This window comes from Barbatula barbatula (assembly GCF_947034865.1).
Source record: "Barbatula barbatula genome assembly, chromosome: 15".
NCBI classification, from domain to species: domain Eukaryota; kingdom Metazoa; phylum Chordata; class Actinopteri; order Cypriniformes; family Nemacheilidae; genus Barbatula; species Barbatula barbatula.
Window position 1 is genome coordinate 6,124,960 of NC_136778.1, and position 25,309 is coordinate 6,150,268.

General features: G+C 38.6%; 2 protein-coding genes across 3 annotated transcripts; one reads left to right on the plus strand and one right to left on the minus strand.

Moving 5' to 3' along the window:
• Positions 1-150: 150 nt before the first annotated feature.
• hnrnpub (heterogeneous nuclear ribonucleoprotein Ub) lies at positions 151-8,337 on the minus strand. 2 transcript variants are annotated; one of them, XM_079474734.1, is made up of 13 exons: positions 7,555-8,337; positions 6,349-6,463; positions 4,866-4,939; positions 4,621-4,760; positions 4,417-4,516; positions 4,194-4,306; positions 3,847-4,110; positions 3,620-3,739; positions 3,250-3,547; positions 2,865-3,134; positions 2,459-2,721; positions 2,274-2,369; positions 151-2,094 (listed from the first exon to the last, which is right to left on the minus strand). In XM_079474734.1, the coding sequence occupies exons 1-13, from the start codon at positions 8,018-8,020 to the stop codon at positions 2,044-2,046; spliced, it is 2,370 nt and encodes a 789-aa protein (XP_079330860.1). In that variant the 5' UTR covers positions 8,021-8,337; the 3' UTR covers positions 151-2,043. The 2 variants fall into 2 exon arrangements, with proteins under 2 accessions (XP_079330860.1, XP_079330859.1); XM_079474733.1 differs by having other exon boundaries at positions 7,528-8,337.
• Positions 8,338-9,877: 1,540 nt separating this feature from the next.
• On the plus strand, positions 9,878-23,251 carry kif26bb (kinesin family member 26Bb; the record flags this gene model as incomplete). The annotated part of the gene is made up of 14 exons (XM_079474561.1): positions 9,878-10,234; positions 10,849-11,220; positions 13,088-13,242; positions 13,472-13,643; positions 15,413-15,610; positions 16,383-16,476; positions 17,205-17,467; positions 17,747-17,930; positions 18,742-18,877; positions 18,966-19,125; positions 19,208-21,926; positions 22,062-22,231; positions 22,755-22,905; positions 23,052-23,251. 14 exons carry the CDS (start codon positions 9,878-9,880, stop codon positions 23,249-23,251), a joined length of 5,331 nt encoding a protein of 1,776 aa, XP_079330687.1.
• Positions 23,252-25,309: the final 2,058 nt, after the last annotated feature.

The following is a 25,309-nucleotide window of genomic DNA, read 5'->3' on the forward strand; positions in this document are numbered from 1 at the left end:
AAAAATATCAGAATTTTTTAAGTTTGATTTCCATAATCAACTGGCAAATAATGGTTTGATCTAATTACGTAAATACTGCAGCAAATGTCTATAATTTGAGTATGACATATTTGAACAAAATGAGCAAAGAGGCAAGCATGACGTATTGCATCTCATCCATCAGAGGTTTATTACACTATAAAAAATGAAACATTCGTTTTTTCCAAAAAGATCCATACAAATTTAAAAAAAACTGAACAATGTGCCATCTGCAGAACACAAAACCCCACAACACATTTTGTATAATAAAGGAATTCTTCATCTTCAAAATAGTGTATTTTGCACAGGCAAGGTCTATATACAGTTAAACAGTATCACAAATTCCCTCATGCCATGCTCTTAAAATCTGCATATTTCTTTGAATGGACAGAATCTCACCACAGAAAACTTTTAAAAACAATACAGAAAACACAATTGCATCTGTATGCAATTTAACAAAATATTTTATTTAATATTATTACATAAGGAGCAATCACACAACTTTTAAGTAAAAATAGCTGCCCTTTGCAATATTAATTATAAAGAGTCAAGGGCCTGTCCTAATGTACATGTACACTATGTCTTATTGTGATGCATGTTAACGACTGCGTTAAAAGTTGATTTTGATTAAATTCAATCTATTGGGAGCTGCAACATATAACTGTATATTTACTGAATTCTAAAATGGTGATGCGAGTTTAAATTATGCAGTATTTTACAGCTGGATCTAATAGAACACTGATTATGCATTTGAAAACATATCAAAATTACTTTGTTTTGCAAAAATTCACTGTCACAAGAATTTTATGTGAGCAGGGTTTGTCTTGGAGTGAAATGGCCAGAAGATTGGTAAAGTTGTATTAATAATATTACGCACCTGTCATGCAGAGAAACCGGTTAAGTGCACGGTTAAATGGACAAATGTATAATTGTGGCTGGCATTAAGCTTTTTTACAAACATTCCATTCTGCAAAGTTAATATTTTGTTGGATTCAGAGAATACAAATTTACACCAAAGAATGAATAGAAAGCCATTGTAGATTTGTAGCTCCTAAATGTTTCTTAAAATGAACTGTACATCTTGCATTGTGTTAGGTTAGTAGAGTTTGTTAGGTCAAGGCATTGTTTACAAAACTGAGACCTACAGCAAAGCAGGAGTCAAAGCATTTGTTGAATATGTAAAATGATGAACAAGTTTAATAAATATCCAAGTTTCGATGTGATTTCTCTTGTTTAAACTGTGCAATGCATTTTTTTGTTAGTTCTTACATTTGAATACTCAAAACATTATAAACTTTGACTAAAAACCATTAAAAATTGTCTTTTGCATAGAGGAAGACAATTAAAAGGGCTGAAATAAGAGCCAACCCAGACTGACATTCAAAGGCTCTTTAATGCCTTTGATGTAGATTGTTAAAGATATCAGTCAAAGCCATAAAAGTCATAGAAAAGCAAGCACATTTATTGCAAACCTATGAAGTTTAACTATTACAGGTTGGGATAATAAACACAAACAAACTTGGATCTGTTAAAAGTAAATATAGAACAACGTCAAACCTTCACTGATAGTGCTGAGATACAGTGTAAATATGTATGCGTTCATTGCCAGAAACTTCTAAAGCGATTAGGGTTCTATGGAATTCTTAAACACTTTAATTCTACAAAAACCTTGAAAATAATAATTTACATTTAGTAAAAATGACATTTTAAAGAATAAAATGCACAACCCTGAAATTCAAAGCATTCCACTAAGAAGACAAATGCAACAATTCCTGATATAACAATTTCAAAGATGTGATATAAAACAAAAGGGGAAAACACATTTTACAAAAATCTTAGCGAGTGAACCTATCACACATCTATGGAGAACATAGAATGTTCACTTCAGAGAAGGAATGTTTGTATGTCACTTGCTTCTCTAATTAAAAAATGGACTTCAATAAAAAAACGTAAAAGTGGATGGTTATTCCGTGGCTGATCATCTCACCACGCCAAAGGCCACCAGTCTTTTATACAAATGTCCGCTCAGTAATATCCCGGATGATACTGTTGATTCCATGGTTTCTGGTTCCAGAACTAAGAGGAGAAAGAGTTTCATTAGTCAATGATGATTGTTATTTATAAAGTCTTTGGGTCTTATGGATGTTTTCATTAATACTCACGTTTTGATAGGTTTGTTTTTGACCTTTTTATAGTACATAATATTAGCACTCATTCTCACTATATTACACAGTATAGTTTCAAATTCAACTCACCCCTTGCTGCCAGCTCTGGTTGAAGGATTGTGCGTAAGATCCATTTTTGTTGCCAAAACCACCACGGTTCTGCTGGTTGCCTCTGCCACGCGGCTTCTGAATCAAAACAAAAAAAATCTCAATGTTGATATCAGATCAAACTGTGCATTCTAAGCTCTCCTACATTTTAGAAAATCTTAACCAACCTGTTGGAAGTTTCCTCTTTGGCTAGGCCCACCTTGTCCACCACCACGATTCATGTTTCCTCTGTGTGCATGTCCTCCACGGGACATTCCTCCACCTCTGTTATTCATGTTACCCCTGAATCCACCTCTTGGAGCCATACCCCGGTTAGGCATTCCACCACCTCGATTAAAGTTGCCCCGGTTATGAAATCCACCTCGGAAGGCAGGTGGCGGTGGCAAGAAGCCATGCAAAGGTCTGTTATAACCAGCACGAGGTGCTGGCACTGAAACGGAAAAGAGACAATTGCATGTTTAAAGCTTTTCTGACTTTTTTTGTTTAATTTAACTTCTTATTAATCTATTATAGACATAATAGTTACAATAAAACAAAACTTTAATCTTTTATTCATCAAAAACAGACTCTTACTTCCTCTGAAGTTTCCACGGTTCTGGAAGCCACCCCTACCACCACGAGGGCCTGGACCACCACCCCGTCCAAACTGATTCTTGGGCCCTTTTCCACGACCACTAGGCTTTTTAGGGGTAACAGCACCCTGGTTGACTTTCTTCTCTGGTGGCAAAGCACTCTTACTATCTTCCTTGTATTGTTCTAAAAGTTTGGTGGCTTCCTCCTTCTGCAACTCCACGTAGGTGACCTCTGAGAAGCAGTCCCCTACTTCAGGTAGTGTGTAAATACCTGTTAAAAAGATAACGGGCAACAAATTGTCTCTCTAATGATTCAACTATACATGCCTTTTAATAAGAACAACAATAAAAGGGGTGTAAAGGAGAGATGTGACCTCATGCCTTACCCTTCATCTTAAGAACAGCATGCTCGGGTACATCTTTGCCATCAGTTTCTGCTTTCTTCTGTGTCCTCTCCTTGTAGATCTCATCTGTGGGGAAAACCACTACAGCTTTGCGCTGAAAGCCAGCAAAAAGACACATCTTTCGCCTTTGGGCCGGAGCAGAGACATTCGTCTGATCCAAGATGTAGTTTCTCTTTTTACGGGCGGCAATTTCAATGAACTTGCCCAGGAACAGAGGAGCACGCTGGGAGATGGCAGAAAGCTTTGTCGTGTCTTTGTCTTGTCGTTTCATTGCGCCAATCTAAGACCACAAGAGGAAATTAGATACGAGAAAAACAAGGAAGTTAAGACAAGATTAATGAATAATTCTCACCATCATCTTCTCCAATATGGTATTGGTGCCAAGGATGTTGTACTTCCCAGGGTTCTCTTCGACTTGTTTCTTCACCCATGCAGTCTTTCCAGTTCCAGGCAGGCCAACCATAACAATCACCTAAAAACAAAGACGGTGATCACATTAACTTAATAATCATTCAATCATTGGAAACCAGAATAACATTTATACATTTTGCGGAAGTTTAAAGGCTTAAAAACTCATACCTCACAATCTTTCTTGGTCTCCGGTCCCTTGGGTCCCCTGACCCGCACATCCAGAGGAATTTGCTGCAGGAAGGTGAAGCCCTCCACCTGAGCAAAGAACGGGGTCTCCATCTGACCAAAATTGAACTCAACAGCACAGTTATGGCAGAGAACATGAGGGAACAACGTTTTTCCAGCCAAGGATTCCTTATCGACCTTGAAAGCCACACCAAGGTCCTTGCCATTTTTGGAATACGAAATTTCCACTTCTGCTTCTTCGAAATTCTAAGGTAGAAAAAAACATATAGAATTTAATATAATATAATATAGGAACATACTTAAACCAAAGGAAAATCAAGTGATCTTACAATAAAGCAGCCAATGACATCATTCTCTTCCATATTCTCCCCGTAGTCTTCGGTCACACAATTTGTGGTCTTCTTTCCTTTGCTGGAATAACAGTAGGAATTGTCCTCCTCACCTAGAACAGTAAAGTCACACATGTTCTATGAAAATGGGTCATAATTACAGCCATGGAAGCATTACTGCAAGCAAACTCTGCATCAGTAATACATCAGATGCCGTGCTTACCAAGTAAAAGAGTTCCATTAGCCAGAGACCAGCCAATAAGGACATCATGGACATCCATGCTTTTGCTGTTTACATGCTTAACTGGAATTTTCTCTGTGATCTGTAATTGCAGAAGACGTGTATAAATAATGCATTAAATTGGTTCCAAACCCAAATTCATCTTTTCTTTATTAAACAAAGTACATAGAGTGGAGCAGTAATCACCTTCATTTCAAAACATGCTTTGCCCTTGTTCACACCATACGAAGCACGGCCACCTGCCCAAAGGTAAGCAAAACTTTCCATGGTAAGAGAGGAGGCGCTGTAGCGGTCCCGGGAGACTTTGAAATGAAGGTCACAATTGTCTAAAGGAGACAATATACATTAGTTTAAACACAAACCCGTTTTTTTACACAGCCCTTGTCTGTGAAATCTTTGTCCAAAAAACTCTAAATATAAGCAGCACTCACAAGGATCCAGACAGACCAGAGTGTCATCAAACTCTTCATCTTCTTCTTCCAGAGGTGGCAGGGGAGACTTGGACCTGAAATGCAGCCAATAAGCCATCAACAAACTGAGAAATGATAAGAAATGACAGAGAAGGCTGGCATGCTGCTCATGCCAAGGTTGGTCCTTCTGTATGGACACAGCAGCATCAACAGTGCACGTACATTATATTACAATGGTGCTCTTTACAAATGAACACTACTGCTTATCTGTTCGGCTTACGACTTATTTATTTTTTCCAGGTTTCACATTATTAATCTAAGTGCAAAAAGGCTGCTATGATCTAAGGAGGGGGTCAATTTTGCATTCAGATCTGTTTGGGAAGGTTATATAAAACTTACTTTCACATCGTTTTGTCTTGCGTTTGCCTATAGGGTAACAGACTCTTCAAGTGGCAATATTCTTTTAAGACTAACATATGTAAGTTTCCGTAATACATTATATAGCCTTTATGGCTTAAGCAATATAGTAGATTGAACTTGATTGTCGTGAACAAATACTGCTAGATTTAATGTTTTATGCTCAAGTAGCCCATCGGCTGAAACTTAAATACATGAGATTGCGTCGGGATTATCTTGTTTTTGCTAAACATCTCTAAAACACAGAGCAAATTCTTCAATCTGTGCATGAGCACTATGAGCATTTTTTATCAATGAATCTACTTCATGCAACTTAGCATTCTGAAACTAAGCAAGACCATTCTTAATGAACATGTCCCATCTACAAATTTTGTCAAATACCAAACACTTCAAAAAAAGTACATACATCCTAAAATGACCATGTCAATATGGCCCTCTGCAACGGTTTGGTGGTACTTACCTATTGATCAGGAACAAAAAAAAACGTCAAAAGAAAAAATTATCTTCTTAAAAAAACAAATACAAATGTATAGCTACAAAGTTTCATTCTTTAAAGAACATAACACACTCAAACATCTAAACAATTACACTTGACAAAGAACCAGATAACAAGAAAGCAGCATCATAAAAAAAATACACCGATAAAGTAAAAACAACCTGTCATACACACGACGATGGCAGATCCAAAGCTTGAAAAACAACCCCAACCACCCTCACATAACTACCCCCAGTCATTACTAATGGGCAATATAAAGTGTACGTCGCTGCCCCTCCCCCTCCGCCATGACAGAAGCCGCATCCTTTGTTCGCTTTCTGAATCGCCACACGCGCAATATCGTGTGTAATAATAAATATACACATGTTTTCCATCTGAGCGCTCTTTAAAATTACAGATGCTTACTATCTCATTGCTTGTGCAGAAGGCAATGTGTGTTTATTAGCCAGGAATGACCCTCAAACAGAGCTTTGCCTTAAGAGGTAGATGAGGGTTGTATTGTAAAGGTAAGGTATTGGCGCTTAAAGCCAATATATATATATTAAAAGTGGCACTTCAGGTATAATGAAGGCCATTTTTTTCCATCCTTACCGGCTGTATTTGCTTTCTTCAATAAATTCAAAGTAGCCCCTTCCATGTTCCTCCCGGCGTCTCTTAACACCCTTCTTATTCTTCTGATCAGCACTGTTGTCTTTGTCCGCATCCCCTTTGAAAATAAAACAAACAGTAATGAAATGCCCCGACGTGTTGGACCCTGGGTTTAAGGGTGGCCCACACGACTAGGAGTGCTCGGACTCTCCAGAGTAATGCAAAATGAACCAACCACCTCTGATCAGACAGAATAGTTTGCTTGGCAATATCATCATGACATTCATAAACCAACCTGTAGAATAACTACGAGCTCTGGTCTTGTTGCAAAAACCAGAGACGACTAATTGCATTGTATTTGTTGGTTCTCTAAAATATGTTATGCACTCAAAGGAGGGTTTGTTTGTTTAACATTCTAACCCGCCAACGTTTACAACAAATCCCTGCAACAAAAAAGCAGATACAGCAACAGTTAGTTACCTAATGTGACCCTGCGCGGGGGTAGATTACGACGCAGTAACAAAAACGAAATACCCCTTTCTTTTGAATGAAAGTCTATTCATTTGAACGATCGTATTCTTCCACCATCCGGATAGCAATCCTAACTGTTTCAATTGCCGATCATACATTAATTTAACAATATTGCCTGCACATATTGCCCACATCCTCAGAATTTCTGCAGCGTAAGCGTGCGCGGCCCGCATCGAGCATGCAACGAGAACATTCTCAGACAATAAACTAGTTAACCGAACTATAAACCGACTAAACCACCGGAACAACAATAGCATTTAACTACTATGGAACGCACTTAAAATATAACTTTAAAGCACACTGTTAAAATATGACTTCGCCAACAATCCGCTAACGCCGAAAAGCTCACGTGAATGGTTTGGGGTAACAGTTACGTTTGCTGAGAATTTCTACCAGAGTCAAACAAAAGTCAAAATCGACATCCGTATACGACAAATATACACCGCATGGGTAACTAGCACATAGCACAAATTCGCGCGAAAAAAGTGAAGCAAACGTGATTTAGCACGCTAGCTAGCACGCCCTTCACACAAAAGCCAGTGGCTAACGGCTAACCCCAATGCTAAGCGACGGCATCGCCGGCTTCAAAGTGCACGTGAATACACGACGCTCTCGGCGTTCAAGAAAAAACAATACCAACGCAAAACTCACCCTCTTCTGGGTGGGATTCTGGCTCACCGTCGTCTTCGTCAATTTTGTCTATGATATCGTCGTCTTCCTCCTCGTCAAATTCTTTCTCCATTTGCACCCCGGCATCCCCATCGTCCTCTTCACCCATTTCGTCGTCTTGACCGAGGTCCTCACCATCGCCCACTACAGCTGCAGCCTCGGCGTTGTCTCCATTTTGTTCTTCGGCCTCCATGCTTTCTCCCTCTGCATCCGGAGCTTCTTCTCCCACATCTTCGTGTTTGGGGGCAACGCCATCCCCATCGGCCTCGTTTTCTTGTGCCTTTGCGGGTTGTGCCTCTGCGGGTTGTTCCTCTGCAGGCTGTTCCTCGTCATCTCCGGCCAAGGCCTCGGCGTCGAGCGCGGCCTGTAGCCGCTCCATTAGCTCGGCCTTCAATCCCTTGTCGGAGAGTTGACGCTTCTTGAGCTCGTCCTTCAGCTCGTTTACCTTGAGCTTTTTTACGTTGATTTCGCTCATGTTGTCGTATTAGTGTAGATGGTCTCGCTATATTTAAAAACAAAGGACTTTGTGGTAAAAATGTGCTGTTTAACCCGCGATATGCAACCCAGCGTCCTTCTCCGTCTTGCGCACAAACGCGGTGTCTCTGCGTCTTTCTACCGGCAAAACAGTCCTATAGCGCCTTTGGTGCTAAACCCCTCCCGAGCATAACTGAGCTGAAAGGACATGGGCGTGATCTACCGTAATCATCATTGTAGCCGACTCGACAAAGAGTACGACAAACAAACGCGCTGTTCATTTGAGCTCAATATATAAAAATGTTCATTGACAGAATCAACTAAACATGTTACATTGTTGCCCTATAAAACTATACACAAAACATATGTTTGGTTGGGGGTATTTTTATTTCAGATTGGTGCATGCGTAATGACTTTGAAGAACATTTTGCTACTAAAGCTACAAGGAAAGGGTTTCATGATTTCGCTTATTGTGGTTCTATATCTATATTTTGTAATGGGCTTAATGTTAGTTTGCACGTTCCTTAAGGCTGAAATACACTACACGATTTCTGCAAGTCCAGACTGAAAATCTGAGCAAAAGTCTTGTAGTGTAGCCTATTTTAGTTTAATATTCATAGGTTGTGTATTGCCTTTGTTTTATTGCTTCACTTTATTCTGAATTAATATTAACATTAAAACACTTATCCTTACATTTGTTTTTACATTTTATGATACGCAAGTTGGCATTGATTTCAGATGTTTGAACAAAATCCATAATTGCATTGTTTGAAAACCTTTTTCATGTCCTGGAAGTAAGGCAATCTGACCACTGATTTAAAAGGTTCCACGTCCCAAATTATTTTATTTTATTTGAACTAAAACCCAGATTTGGATAATTTGTTATAATTTATTTGAACAATGCATCAACATAGATTTGTGGTTTAAGTTTATTTACCAAAATCATATCTTCCACAGCTTTTTTTGCAGTCTTTCATTTTAAGTTCAACACGAATTTACAAAATGTTTACGACCCAGGTCAGCACACTGACATTTGCTGCTTTGAATGTTAGTCGATAGGTGGCGCTATCTCATGATCAATCTCACATTACGGTAACCACAACAGTGGTTTTGATCCCTATTCCTTAGAGCAATGACGTGGGTGGTACTGTAACAGAGAACAAAAAAGATGAAGACATAATAGAACAACAACAAGCCAAGGACACATAAAGGTTTTTTACCATCTTACAATACATGCACTTTTTTATAGAATAAAGTTAGCAATGTACATTAAAACATCGATAACTTGAAGAAAAGCTCGCATGGGATGATTTAATCCAAATATCTTTTGAATTTGGCTAAACAGAGGTAAAGCATTCAATTCTTATCGGACTAACATTTCCTCAAGGTCTTCAAACATATCGAGGTGCGTGAAGTCACTGCATGGTGAGGTGTTCGAAATCACTGCATGTGAGAAGAGAAGGTCGTGGGTTTTTAACACCAATTGAAGTTTTATTTATTATTCAGATTTTTGTGTATTTTTTTCTATGGACCGGATAGAAAGTCGTCGAGTAACATGAGATTTTCACACAAATTTATTTGCGCTTCGATATAAGGAATCATACAAGGTGCTCTGAAACAACAGGCGGTACGGTGCATGGTGAGTAGCCTCCTTCTACTTTGTATGTCCTTTATAGGTAAAGATAGAGAAAATTCATAATATGCTAAATGTGTTCTATTCCTTTATTATTTAATAATAACTTACGTTATTTATAAAGCATTGCAAAATTGATTATTCTACTTTTCACTGTTTAAACGTGAAAAAATAACAAAATCGAGATTACAAGAAAGGTTAAATAAATTTTGATGTCTTCCACAGATGACCAACGTTCACATGAGTCCTCCGTTTAAGGGTCATGCAGCACACAAGGAGTTTCTAAGCGTCGAGCGTCCCTCGCCCGAAGGCGCTGGCTCTTCAGCATACGATTCCCATACAGCACCCTGGACAGGGTTCGCTCCTTTCACTCCGGGCTCACTCCCTACACCCCTCAGCCACACTCTCATGCGGTCAAAATGCTCCAAAGAATCGTTAAATGGATGCCGAGAATACAACACCATCAGGTCCGCCGGGACGCAAAGACATGCGGGACATTTGTGCAAAAAGTGCCTCTCTTATTTCAACATCTTTAAAGGGGAAGCGTTCAAACAAATCATTGACGGAAACCTTTATACCAAAGTAAGGGGATTGCTTTTATTTGCTTCTTAAAACTTAAGATAATGCTTCCCACTACATCGAAATACTAAAAAATTAAAATGTCGTGGGCATTCAGGACATATGCTTCCCTATCTGCCATAGTCCTTCTCATATTTCAATTACATATGAGTCACGTGTTTTTTTTTCTCTTCCCTTGAAACGAGTTTAAATCGATTAGATTTTGCAATTGGTCTATGATTCATGTGTCACTCGTGTGCCTTTATTACACCGGGATTTGGAGCATAATGGGTGGAATATAAAAACTCAGTTTCTGCTGAGGGGAACATTAATGTAAATCAAAATATAATGTCATCATTTGAGACAGAGATACATTTGTGGATGACATGTGTCTCCGTATTTGGTGGTAGAGGAAAATAGGTTAGTGCGCCGCTTGTTTAGTCATTATACTTATTCTGGCACTCTAAAATAAATATCTTGCCGATCACCAAAAAGGGTCTAAGATGCGAAAAGCATGCACATTTTGATCTTAACTGGACTAAAAAACATTTCATTATTTTCTGTAATAAGTGTACTGAAAGTGTTTCAGTTGTGAAACAGTTAACATCAGTAACAACATTCCTCTCTCTTTGCCTTAGGATCCCAAACTCCCCATTCATCTTTATGAGAGCATGAAGACACCTGCTGGCGCTGTAGAAGCCTGGAGCAACGTGGATGGGCGCTGTAGCATTTGCTCCACTCACTTTAGCCAGCTGAAGCAGGAGGCCATCCGCACGATCCTTACACAGGACCGGGCCATATGGACAGCTTCTTCCACTGCCAATAACTCATCCACAAGCTTAGACTTTTCACAAACGCTTCCCAGAACCTCACGCCACCGACCTGCTGGGTCAAAACCCCATCAGAGGCCCGCCAATGATGCAACGGATTGCTGGATTAAAGAACAACAACATTTGGAGGCCCTACGGTCAGCGTCCTCATGCAATGGAATTAATTCAGTCTCTCAAAAGGTATGATGCTAAAAAATATTTGTGAATGTAATCATTGGTGCATTGAAGCCCAATGTGATGTTCAAAGGACCAAATTTCAGGTTGATTGTTTGATCCATGTGCATCATTTAGGAGATATCAAACCATTTATGACCATGTGTGTTCTAAACAAACATCAGGACATATTATGATTCCCTCCAGTCAGCCTCAATTAGAACCAACAGGCAGTGAATACACGACTTGGTTAATACCTGAGCCCACAACATCTGTGTACCGTAGAGCTTTCTGTCAACAAAGAAGAAACATGATGGATTTCGCTGTAATATTTAATGACCATTGAAATATTCATACTCAGAGCTTGATCGTAAATACAGTTGAAATGTGAGTGCATTATGAGATTAGTCATGGAGTGGAAGTCTTAGACAGCTCCATCAGTGCAAGGAGGTCTTTATGCAGCGCTGGCCAAGTCCATGGCAAACCAGTCCATTAGCAGCCTCATTTCATTACACCTACATTTAAGGTGGGCTCACTCACAGCGTATACACTTGAAGTGGAGCTTAAACATATTTTATTGCATTGAGTAGAAGTAGAATAGATGCATTTTGTAGTATTGTATTTGGAAGGGTAACCACGCATGACTAATAGCAAAGGGCAGCGTGCTTTTATAGAATGCGAAACTGCAGAAATATTACATGGATATAATTAAATCCCAGATTCTCTCTGGAGAAAAGTTAAGTGAGGGAAGGAAGGAAGAGTCAGAAAAGAGAGTAACAGTATAGTCAATACTGCCGTCTCATCCTGAGGGCTGCTCACAGCACTAATTGGCATTATAGTCTTGCAAGATGTACTTAATGGAAAGGAGTAGGGAGGCCGCTCCAATTTCGCATGGCTGGATTAAGACATCGATGAGACATAAAGGCAGCAAGTGCTCAGCAGTCATGACTCTGGAAATGTGGATGACCGCAGGCAAGCATTTATTTGAACAGAGGCAAAGGAATACAGTGTGCTTATTTTGACTGCCAGGATGAGGACTGAAGACTCAGGGCCTGTAGGGCAGACGTTTTGTGTTTGCTGAGACGCATACAAGAACGTTCATGAATTCATCTGCACTTGTGAGTCAGCATGTAGTCAAGTAGTAGCATCTACTAATAATAGAGTCTGACTGCAGTGCATAACACACCCATAAACTGCATCCCAATTTCGCATACTATCCGTCCTAAGTAGTATTTTGAAAATATAATTAGTATGTCCCAAACTATATTATGCTGAAATTAGTATTGTCAAAGTACCCGGATGGTCGACTGTTTCCGGTTAAAATGCGAAGTATGAATCCATGGACACTTAACGGCTAGTATTACCCACAAGTCACTGCGAGAAGGTGAATGTTTGGTGATGCGCCACTGCATTAAAATTAACTGCTTCACAAATACAAAATGCTTTGCTATATCAAAAAATGTAAGTATACAGTAAACATAAACTACGAAATAATGAATGAATAATACTTAAATGCAAGGAATAGCTGTATTTTGATGTCCGTGACAGGGATAGTTCACCCAAAAATTCTGTCATTTACTCACCTTCGAGTTGTTCCAAATCTGTATAAATGTATTTGTTTTGAACACAGAGAAAGATATTTGGACTATATCCCCCCCCCTGTTTACTACAGTAGTAAGAAGAAATACAACGGTAGTCAAAAGTGCCCCAGAACTGTTTGCTGTCCTACATTCTTCAAAATGCCTTTTGTGTTCAACAGAACAAACTAGTATGAATTACTACTATGGGAGTCAATGGGGGCAAGATCTGTTTGGTTATAAAAAAAATCCAGATCACTTTGATTGCATTTATAATTAAGCTTAGCCATAATATAATCTAATTTAATGTTTTTTAGACTTCCAAGAGTCCATTGCATGCACAAGTGAAGCCTGAAAAGGAAAGCCCTTCTTCAACCCTATGCAACTACAACGGTTCACAGCCATCCAGAGCTTCCAGTATGTCCTCTCTTCTCCCTGCAGGAACCTCTGCTGCCGTGTCTTTCATCGTCAGGTAATGAAATCAACAACCATTTCATGAGATGGTTATGTATTAATGATAAAGCAACACTTTTGCTATATAGGGACACCATGCTGCTCCAAGTTTTTCTTGAACACTTAAACAAGCTAACCAAAGTCTTAAGCACTATTAGAAAATGAATGGCATATATTATACTAAGGTTTGCAACTAACTGTTTTTTTATCTATATCAAACCTCTTTTGACAACATTCAACATTCACAGGGCAGTACAAAAGCTGAACGTGATGGTTAAGAGAGGGAGACAGTGTTCGGAGAGCGGTGCTGCCCAACAGACAACAAACTTCAGTAGTCTGCTGCAGAAGTCCCCTCCTCCAACACCAGCCAACTTTTTTCAGTCTTCTAGTAAGAGCAAGGAAACACCTGGAATGGGGAAGGTATGCCTCGAATGCTCCGTATTAAATCACAATAATTTACTTGCTTACAAAAATGAGAATGGATGCCAGCTTTTAAGAAATGGGGTGAATTATGATGTTCATTTAATATACAATATGAGCAGTGTTGGGTGTCACTAGTTACTAAGTAATTAGTTATTGTAATTTAATTACTTTTCCCTTGAAAAAAGTAAAGTATGGGATTACTCTTATATTTTCTGTAATTGAATTACAGTTACTTCTGATGTAAATACTGTGTAATATATTCAATAGTGGAAACTACATCAAAATAATAAGTCTAATTTTTAAACGTTTGCTTTAATGTATCCTGCTCACATTTTTATACTTTGGTCAGTTAATAAGAATCATTTATGAGGTTATTTATTATTTATTTTAATGGATTAAATAAGCCATTTCATGTCTATCCTTGAATCCATACTAATTAAGGCTGATGTAAGATATAGAAAGTAATTAATAATAAGTAATGAAATGGACAAATTTTGAGAGATACAGTTATCTAATTACTCTATTGAACATGTATTTAGTAACTAGTAATAAATTACTTTTTCAGTGTAACTTACCCAACACTGAATATGAGTAAAATTAAAGGTCCAATGCGTAATTTTTTGGAGGATGTATTGACAGAAATGCAATACAATATACATAACTAGTCTTTAGAGATCTTACATTATGAAGCGTTATGTTTTTATTATCTTAGAATTAGCTATTTCTGTCCCTAACCCAGGTCCACTTGCATGCTCCATGTTGTTTCTACAGTAGCCCTAATCACACAAACTGCTCTACAGAGCGTGTTTCATAAATACGTTATCTCCTGCGGCAATGAAGCGGAAACGTGACGACTTCTTAGTGATTCGCAACCCCACCGCTAAATTTCAAACACTGTACATTTAATATACTGTATTATTAAGAATCTGTGATTTACAAAAATGTTAATAAAGCAATCAAAAACATATTTTCCTTATATCCCTGCATTAAAAAATATAAAACAAATGTGGTCTACCACCGAATCATGCTTGTTGGTTTGGTCTGCTTGGTTTGATGGTTTCAGAGGGGATTCTAGCACTTCTCAGTTTGTCAGACCGGGAGACCAGCTGGACGAATATCTAAACCACCTTTAAACTAAGACCTAAAAGCTTATTTCACTGCTTTTATCATAGTTTAATATGGCCTTCACTTTGTCCTTGAGATGTGTTTAATCTCTACCTGCCTCACGTGTGGAGAATCTTCTCCATTTTACATAACCTTATATAGGATCTTAATGGCCATCCCATTCCATTGCACGGCCTTCTCGTGGAAGGGAAATCAATTTAGTTTGCCCTGACTTCACTCTCCACCGTTCGCACTGATGGAACTGAGCTTGTGTTTCAAATTATATCGCTCTCAGGGTAGCACCTTGCAGTTGGATCGCACTCAGCCTTGCACATCCCGCAAGTGTAGGAGAGATAATGGATTCCTAAATAATTCATTTCTCGTAAATATGATTTGACAGACTCAGGACAGAGAAGATAATATCACTGGACAAATGCATCGGAAATCAGACTACAGCATTAACCTTAACCTGGTTTTATATATATATATATATATATATATATATATATATATATTCAATGACGTCATGCCTATAAAACGTGAGATATTTTAAGACTAAAATTGGTTAACATTGCTTATATTGTTATAGTTACAGGAACAAGGATGTTCTGTCCTTCAGTCAAACTAACCTTATGATTCTTATATCATTTCCCCAATTCTAGGTCAAAGTGATACTGCGAGTCTGTCCTGTTTCTCCTTCAGACTCCTCACAGTTCCACGCTGTCAAACTGGACCTTCGTAAGAAACAGATCACAGTGCTGAATGTAACCGCAAGCGAGCCATACACACAGTCCACTGGCACTGCCTTCTCTCCAAAGACCTTCGCCTTCGATGCTGCCTTTGGCCATGATTCAACCCAGGTCAGAGCCACTGCGTTGTTAGTCCTATATTATATCCTGAAAACTGATCTGTCTCGTGTCTGGAGCCCATCTGAGTCTTAATATTCAAACATGCAACATCAGATTTGGTTACTTGAGTGCAGATATTCAATATCTGGATATTCTCATCCAGTACGATCAATTGACCTGAATTCACTCGGCAGTAGATGTACTTTTGGCCTGATGCCAAGCCAATTCAAGATCATCTCCCGGTAATAATGCTGCATGCCAGGAGACATATTCCAGGCAGGTCCTTGAAACTAGGACTGTACGAGCAATATAAAAAGTTGGGGTCGTTGTAACCCTTATCAATGTTATCAGCTTGTAAAGATTGTAAAAGTAGGTCAAATGGGATTTTGCACTTGAAATATTATGAATTGTTCCTGGTCTTATTTTATTCCAAAACGTAATGTAATATAATAACCAGGGCGAGTTATCACGATTAATCGATTCAGAAGTAAATGTTTGTGTTTATGTAAATGTATAAGTATATATAAATGCACACGTATACATGTGTATATAATACTAATCTTTCTATAAATTATATACATTTATATTTCAGGATCATTTACATTATACATAATTATAAATATGCATTAATTTCTTAAATAATTTATATATTTGTGTATTTATATATACTCATAAATATATACACCACGCACACATATTATATACAAACAAATCGTGGTTTAACGATTTGACAGCCCTTAATATAGTAATATCATAATTATTCTAATAATCTAATATTTTTCAGGCTGACGTTTGTGAGAGCAGCTTGTGCGACCTGCTGCAGTGTGTCCTTGCTGGGGCTGATGGCTGCATTTTAAGCTTTGGACAAACCAGTTTGGGTGAGTGACTGATATTAAACCTTTTTGCTGAAAGCTGCCATAAAGCCTTTCTTCAATAAAAACAGAAATGGTCAGATCTTTAGATCTTTCTACGGTCAATATTTTATGCTACAGGTGTACTCTATCTATTATAGCATTCTGTATAAGCTAAAGGTAAATCAATTCATTATGATCTGGCAAGATTTTTCATGGTCTGTGTCTCATGGAAAGGTTTATATTGAGATCTTTTGTTGCTGACTTGTGAAGCCCCTTAATGGCTGCGCATCCATTACTTAAAAAGACAACACAGCCACTACATAGCGGGTCATTGCGGACCATCCACTTTTAAGGTTATTAATAGTCATCCACCCAAAATCGTGACAACAATCTCTACGTGGAACGTGCAGCATGACATCATTGACTTTTAGCCAGATTGAATTACTCGGCTTTCATGTTGGCCCCTGGCTCTTAGCCAAAACTCATAAATCATTTAAACCGGCCCATGCTTGGCTGGAAGTAAAGTGCCTTGCATTTAATTGGTGATGACATTGCCATAACGCATTTTACACCCCAATTCGTAAAGGCATTGGGCACGGCCACTCACTTAAGCATATTTTATGCTTCGGATTTTGGCATTCCAGATGGCAACAAAAACAACTGTGAATAGTATTTAGTTATTCTTGTTTTATTTACCGCTTTTCTGTTTGATGGCGTCTTATGAAAGCGCTCACACTTATTTTGCTTTACAGGAATGTCTTACACGATGATTGGCCATGATGGTTGCTCTCAAACCCTTGGAGTCATTCCTTGTGCTATTTCTTGGCTTTTCAAGCTCATTAACAGGAAGAGGGACAAGACATGGGCTAACATCTCAGTTTCAGTCACAGCTGTAGAGGTCTGTGGGGAAAACAATGCCATCAGGGATTTACTCTCTGAAGTTGATGCAGACAACTGCAAAGAGACCTATAAACCAGATGCTTACCTCGTAGAGGACCCCATCTATGGAACACAGGTGAAGGAAATTGTTGAATGTGCTGAAAATATGTAATTTACTGTACAGAGCTTTTCAAAATATATATTTTTAAGTATATAGCCAAGCATATGATGTACGCTTGTAGCAATAAATATAACAGGGCATACTGGACTTCTTTATTTATCAGGTAGCATAGAGGGTATTTGTACCTTAAGACTCAAGCTGGGGAATCAATCAGAATTAAATTAAGCCCTATTGGTATGTTAATTGAAACATTTCCATTTACTTAAGAGTCTTATAATTTAATTTTTATTCCAGCTTTGCAACCACAGTGTGTTAAATGCTCCGACTCCAGAAAGGGCTGCCTTCCTACTAGATGCAGCGATTGCATCTCGCAACAGTGGGATGAGGAGCAGTGGAAGCACACCGTCACACTCCTGTCACATGTTCTTCACCCTGCATGTCAACCAACAACACATAGGGACCAGCACCAAATCTGGGAGTGAGTTCAGCTGCTTTTATGGCTTCAGTCTAGAGATAAATATCTATACACAGGCCTAATGGATAGCATTTGACTCCTCGTGGAACACTGACCCAGTAGAGTGAAATGTCATACATCTATTTTCAGCATCTGGTAATCGATTTTTGTTTGAATTTATGATGTGACATTTAAAATGTCAGGTAGGCCTACATTCAGTTTGTTTCAATCTTTAATGTCTTATTTTACAAAACTGTCACACTATTAGATTTCCTCAGTAATAGGATAATATTTATTGAAATGTCCTTTATTTCTAAATAAATAAAACAAAATATCAGTCAAATTCATCTATAATTCAGTTGGCATTTTTCTCTTTTTGCGAATAAATCATACTCATAATGCAAACCGAGAGAAACAAAGTTTGTGACCATTGTAACTTGCGAGGCAAAATCTTAAATGAGTGCAAAACCAAAACTTACTTTGTTGCCATGTCAGCGTGCTGGATTATTTACAATATTGTCAAATAACATATATAATATCATGATTAATGACAATACTGGTATATTGAGACACCCTTTACTACTATACTGTTTTTGCATGAAAATAGCCTTGCTGATATGGTGCTAAACATTCAATAATAATAACAATTATACATATGGTATATAATTATATTCTTAATATGAATATCCTGAATTTCTGATTATTTTGTTTCTCAATTTATTTATAATTTTTTATTCATTTGACATATCGCTTATTGCTCCCTGAATTCTTTGTAAGTCACTTTGGATAAAAGGGTCTGCTAAATGACTAAATGTATTCACATATTTTTCCATAGTGAATGTGGATCAAAGCAAGCTGAGCCTGATCTCTTTAGGGAGCTGTGTGGGAGAAAAGGATTCTGGGATGTGTCTCGGTGATCTCGGAAACATTATCATCGCCAAGCTTAACAGACATAAGCATGTCCCAAATAAGTATGTCTAAATCTCAATTATGGTGTCATTTAATTTACTGATAGTACACAAGATAAAAACATTATTAATTTGTGTTTCTTCACTACAGGGGAAGTAAATTAGCAATGCTCCTGCAAGACGCTCTAAGCAATATCAACTGCACCACCACAATTATCACCCATATATCCACCTCATCTGAAGACCTCACTGAAACCCTCTGTACAATGCAGACTGCGTCTCGCATCCGAAGACTACAAAAGAGGACCAGGGTATGCTCATTTATTAATTCAAGTATTAATTGTGGACATGATTTAGTGCTTTGAATGTTGACATTTCTTTGGTTGTCATTAGAAATCTTCTTCAAGCTCCCCCGGAGGAGGAAGCTCAGGGACTGAGAGGAGAGTTCATCATTCCACCAGACTAAGAACATTTCAATCTACTGGAACGCTGGATCAGGATCGGTCCTCTCCTGGTTTTTTTGCTGAGCCGGAATTCCGTCCTGGTAGCGCCAAATCTTTCGATTCTGTCTTGGATTCTCCAAGCTTCCTGAATAAAGAGGTCTCGAACCGAAGCAGAGAGGTTTTGCCTATTATTCCATCCATACTTAAAAGTAAGTTGGAGTCAAAGAAGCTTTCTCTGATGAAGTTTTGTGATATATCCCCGCCACTGGGCTATCGCATGAAGCAGGTGTCAAAAGAAAAAGCTAAGGAAGAGTTTACACCCACATTATTGCAAGAGAGATCGGATTTTGAGTGTCTGAAGTGCAACACATTTGCAGAACTCCAGAATCGGCTGGGAAATATAGATGTAGATAAAGAAAGAATTGGACTGGTTGGAATGGCTCCATGCACAGGTCAGTCAGCGAGCACCGCCATCAAAGCTCACGGTGATCATGCAGAGAAGAAATCTATTTTGACGGAAGCTCAAGCGACTAATGAAAAAGAATCTGATGGTACCAGACAGGGAAGCTCTCCAAGAAGATTTGCTGTCATTCAGAATAATGATGAAATGAAAACTACAGTCGATTCTCTGATTATGCAGACATGCTCACCGCAGTTAGACGCTGTCAAGCAATGTGACCACATGGTCCATGACTTATCCTCTGGTAGATCTAAGCCCAACAATGAAAAAGCGGACATGACGTCTATTTCACTGCCTCTGAGATTCGAAGACCAAAGCATGCCATCGTACGATTCCACAAACCAACCCGATAAACGAATTTCTCCTGCTGGTAAGAGTGCACCAAGATCCACGTCCTCCTCTTCGTTCTGTTCATCCGTGTCTACCCAGTCTGGTTCCCAAAATACAGTTTTTGCCTCTGTGAATGAAGACGTTTTACATAATACGTTAAAACACAGAGAGATGAAGGCCACTATTACTGTGACAGTTCAGCAGCCGCTGGATCTTAATGGACAGGATGAGCTTGTGTACACTGTGGTTGAAGAAGTAACTATAAATGGGGGCAACGAGAATGGAAAAGCGAAAATATTACGCCTTCACGATTCACCCTCTCTCCACAGTTTGACGTCAGGAGGTAGGCCTCCTGTAAGGATTATCGGCAGTGTGGGTCAAGAACATACGACGAGCTTCCTTAATTCAGGTACTGAAGAACAAACTTCGGAGAATGAAATCGCCTTGACATCATCTGATGTAACATTGAACGAGAAATCACACGTCCAACCCACAAAAACCAATACTAACATTGACAACAATGTAAGCAGCATTAATTCAGAGGTCTTACTGAAGCGTGATGCTAGGTCAGATGTTCCTCCAACTGAATATGTGAAGGATATCGCTACAGGAGGCAAGGATGACCCTAGCCGTAACCATTCAAAGCAAAATGAGGTCTTGACGTCCAGACGGTATGATGCTACAAACAAAAGCCAAGACTTAACGGACCTCCCACATCTACAGACGGAATTAAAAAATCCACACAGTCCAAAGGAAACACTTGAGAGGAAGCAATATGTCATAAAAAAACAGACCAAGGATAACGTTGCCCTCCCTTCAACATCTAAAAATAGCCCAAATGAAAAAAGGAAGATGTACAGAAGTACAACTCTCAACCAGAGACAACCTCTGTCTGCTGAGAATAAGACCACAAAATGTCCCACCGAGGACAGTAGCAAGCTATTCAATGCTAAATTAAAAGTGTTATCCAGCAGGAGCCAAACTTTAGACCTAGGTGAAAGCGGTGCTTCATTCGGTTACCCTTTAACAGGAAGCTTGGAGGGTATTTGTACCTCACCAAGACTCAAGCGAGAGAATCGTTTCAATGTGCCAGTTCATTCAAGCAGTATGGACGCGGCTGGATTTAAAGAAGAGTTTGACAACTTTGTTATGTGTCGAGCCAGTAAAAGTCTCGGAAGAGTTCCGACGTTTTTTCCGATGCATGGCGTTGATGCAAATGACACTCTGCCATTGAAAACTGGTAGATCGAAGCCAACAGTTAGTAATAGAATACCCAGTTCAAAGATCCACTGGATGCCAGGCAACAGTCCCAAGAGTTCAAGCCTAAATCTATCCCCAAAATCTATGAATCCGTCAATCAACAGAAGCCCAAGTCTTTCTTGTAATGGATCATCTTCTAACCAAAGCCCCTGGTCAACCCATTCCTTATCCCGAAGTCATTGTGCTCCTTCCACCAAGTCTTCAGCTTTACCTCTGAAGGGAAGAATTGAACTTTTAAGAAGTAGCAGAGACTCTCTTAACAATTCTAGCCAAGGCGGCTCTGATTTAGATGAAGCTGAGGAATGCCTGATGACCAAGCCCTCAACTCACACTTTGCCGTCTCCGTACAGCTGGATCACAGCTCCAAGGAAACCGTACCACTGTAGTGGCCATGCCAGCGATACCACCAGTGTTCTTAGCGGGGAGCTACCTCCCGCTATGTGTAAAACAGCCTTACTTTATAACAGGAGTAGTATGGTGAGTAGCGGTTATGACAGTATGCTCAGAGACAGCGAAGCTACGATCAGCAGCAGTTCAACACACAACTCCATCAGTGATCAGAGCTGTATCCTCAGTGCTGCTAGAGGAGTGAGAAGTAACAAGAAGAGGACCAACATAGGTAAGGGTTTTGCTGAATAAATGTCAGTAGATATAAGAATGATGATAATGCAAAAGATTTGGGTAGGGTCAAGGCTATGAAAACAACATGATTTAAAGCACCAACATCACATTTACTGTAGTGTTTTGTCCACAGGATCCAGTCCAAGAGCCTTATCTCAGGACAGCCTGCTGACTCTGAAGAGGTCCTTCAGTGGATCCAAAATGCAATGGGCAGATCGGGGACTTTCTGAATCTTATGAAATTAAGGTCTATGAAATTGACCATGTAAATGCTATACAGAAGAGAGGCGGGGCAGGGAATAAGGTGAGATATGAAATAATCATAATTTAGTAGCCAAGTAACCATTTAAAGGTCCAGTGTATGAAGTTTAGCAATGGTGAGGCTGCACTCACTCCACCCATCCCTTTCAAAGCACTATGGTGACTGACACAAAACTAAGATGTTGGTAACATTTCGTGGTTTAACCCATATGAGCTGTCTGTTAAATTTGTTTTATTATTGTTTCCATAGTTCCATGAAGAGCCAACCCTTCTCCATTTGTTGGCTATTATTGCATCTGGTTTGTGCGTTGTGCATTTTAATTCACAGAACAAATTTTTATACGTAATCCAAAACTGAAAATGTGTACAAACAGATGGTTTTCTGCTCTGTAGACTATATGATAGCTCGATGAATTGGAAAATAATATGTTCTCTGAGAATCTATATTTCAAGTTTTGACTGCAATAGCCACATCTGTACAGCTACAATTTCTTACATTTCAAGTCCGGCAAATCTTGTTACTTGATGTGAAAAGAAAACTGACATTTTGTCATCCACATTTTCAGCGTATGGTCCACTTTAGTGCAAAGCTGAAATTCCTGGAGCATCGACAACAGAGGATTGCGGAGGTGAGATGCAAGTACAATGTTCTCAAGCGGGAGTTGGAACTTGCCAAGCAACATCTGATGGTGGATCCTGGAAAATGGACCCGTGAATGTAAGGATTAAAAAGCATTTTATAAAAAACACAGCTGTGAACATCTGCATTTGGAAACAGAGAACTGTATGACTGTCTTTGGCTATATGCTCAAACTCCAGACTGTGTGTTATTAATATTTATTATGCTTTTTTTGTATTTTGCAGTTGATTTGTGGCAGACATTCGAAGTAGACTCCCTGGAGCACTTAGAGGCATTGGAGGTGGTTACTGAACGGCTAGAGCGGCATGTTAACCTCTGTAAATCGCATATATTAATGGTCACCTGCTTTGATGACAAACCCAAGCGCAGACAAAAGTCCCGGCATCGACCGTCTGCAGATCATAAAGGGTTTGTAGCTATATAGCATGCAATGACTTAAAATTATCACTTTTGCCTGTTATGCAATACAAATTGTGTACAAAACTATGCCTGTAAACCGGCCTAACAAATATGCAAGCTTCCTATGGTGCTGATCAGGCCATACTTGAAATGCAGTTTTCTGTAGATTCTTGTGTTGGAGACTGCTTTAGCATGAAGAGAGCTCAACATAATGGATCGCAGGTTCACATATGAGGACAAAAAAATGGACAGAAGCACTGCTTTGGCCATTAAAACTTAAAACTGTTGAGTTTATACAGTAATTCCATGTTTCACACAGGTCATACCTGACCCTAGTTGACCCTATTAAATTTTTTTAATTTTCAAGTTCCAAATCTGTATAAATTCTTTTGTTCTGATGAACAAATCTTGGACACCGTTTACTGCCATAGTAGGAAAAATTGCTTTATAAATTTCTCTATTCTGTTGCAGAGAAAATAAGATATTTTGAGTAATGTAGACAAGCAAACTTTTGACTACCATTTATATTTTTTCTACTATGGTAGACGAGAACTGTTTGGTTACAAGCATTCTTCCAAATATCTTTCTCTTTGATCATCAGGAAAAAAGTTTAAATGTATACAGATTTCGAACAACTCTGGGAGTGAGTAAATGAAGAGATGTCCCTTTAAGGATTCAATATTTGTTGCTGTACATTTGAAAACATTGCCTTAACATTTGCCTTCCTAGTTGCGGGTTAATAATATTGATTGTAAATCACGCAACAAGCATGCAAGCTGTGTTAATAGCTGCTTGTTCTTTTGTGTAAATGTCACCATGATTGATGAATCTAATAAATTCTTGTTCACTTCATTTAACCATTTCTCTCAGATGCAGAATTGAAACATTTTTGTGACTCTACAATGTGCAAGAATATCAAATGAGACAAGGACTATTATAATTTATACCTAGAGGCTGTAAAATTCCACCAATGCATTAATTTACAATGCATAATTTTGGGCCACATAACACATGTTGTGGTGCCAATATACTAGTTAATATTACGACTGTGAAGAATTTGTTCAGCGTGGGTCTAAATAAGGGCCAGTGTTAAAAATAATGTCAAAAGCCTTATAGAGTCCTCATGCCTTGCCTCACTTCAACACAAGCAACTTTCACCGTGTTACCTGTACAAGGTGGTAGAAAACACTGTAGTTTTTTTAACACCCAGTGTGTATTGAGTCGCACTTGCTGAAGCTCCAAGAGCAAATCATTTGGAAGCAGTTTATATTTTAATGCTCCTCGACCCTTATGTGTGATCTAAATAAGGTGTCGACTTTACTGTTCTGTCTTTATTTTAATCAAGTTCTAAACTTTTTAGTTAAATGTTCAACATCCAATGTTATCATCAGCTGAGAAACATGTTTTTTAGAAACAATATAGAATGTCAATAAAGTACGCATAAAAATAATAGTTCTGTGTGTGTGTGTGTTATGCACCAAGGATTACTGACACATGCCCATTGTTCTGTCAGATCACATATTACTCAGCTTGTTGAGGTGCAGCCCCTTGAGAGAAAACGACATTATTATGAAGCCATTACAGAGACCAGCAATCCACAGCCGTGACTTTTGTTTCAGGACAGACATTAAATTCCTTCTGCTCCAGTTCCTTCATTTCTAGGAATGACTGTGATGTTAGCTCAGTTTATTTTAATTTTGAAAGATGAGTTTCGATTTGTCAGTATCGCCATCAAATATTTATGAACAATTCATTATCCAAGCAGGGGCCCAAAAAAAATTGATAAAAAGAAGAGAATGCACACATTTATTATATATTTAGTTAAAGTGGATAATTGTTTGTACTGAGAAAACTGCTTTTCATATCAGTAATATAATGCACTTAATACATACAATACTGATTTTTCACAGGCTACATGAGTATAAAGAAATATTATTGACTATTTGACAAGGCAGCATATTATATATAATATAATATCTGCAGCTTGAAACCTCCCCATTATGAAAAATAATCATGGTTTAAAAATATGTAGTTCAACTATGGTATTTATAGTAAAACCATCGTAACCATTGCAGCAACCAAA

What these genes read in the sequence shown, in the direction of transcription:
- hnrnpub (XM_079474733.1), bottom strand. Translation starts at nt 8,020, where the DNA reads ATGAGCGAAATCAACGTAAAAAAGCTCAAGGTAAACGAGCTGAAGGAC. An exon ending in AGAATCCCACCCAGAAGAGG is followed by an intron (nt 6,464 to 7,527) that starts GTGAGTTTTGCG and finishes TTATTTTCAAAG; the next exon opens with GGGATGCGGACAAAGACAAC. An exon ending in TGCTGTTCTTAAGATGAAGG is followed by an intron (nt 3,135 to 3,249) that starts GTAAGGCATGAG and finishes TCTTTTTAACAG; the next exon opens with GTATTTACACACTACCTGAA.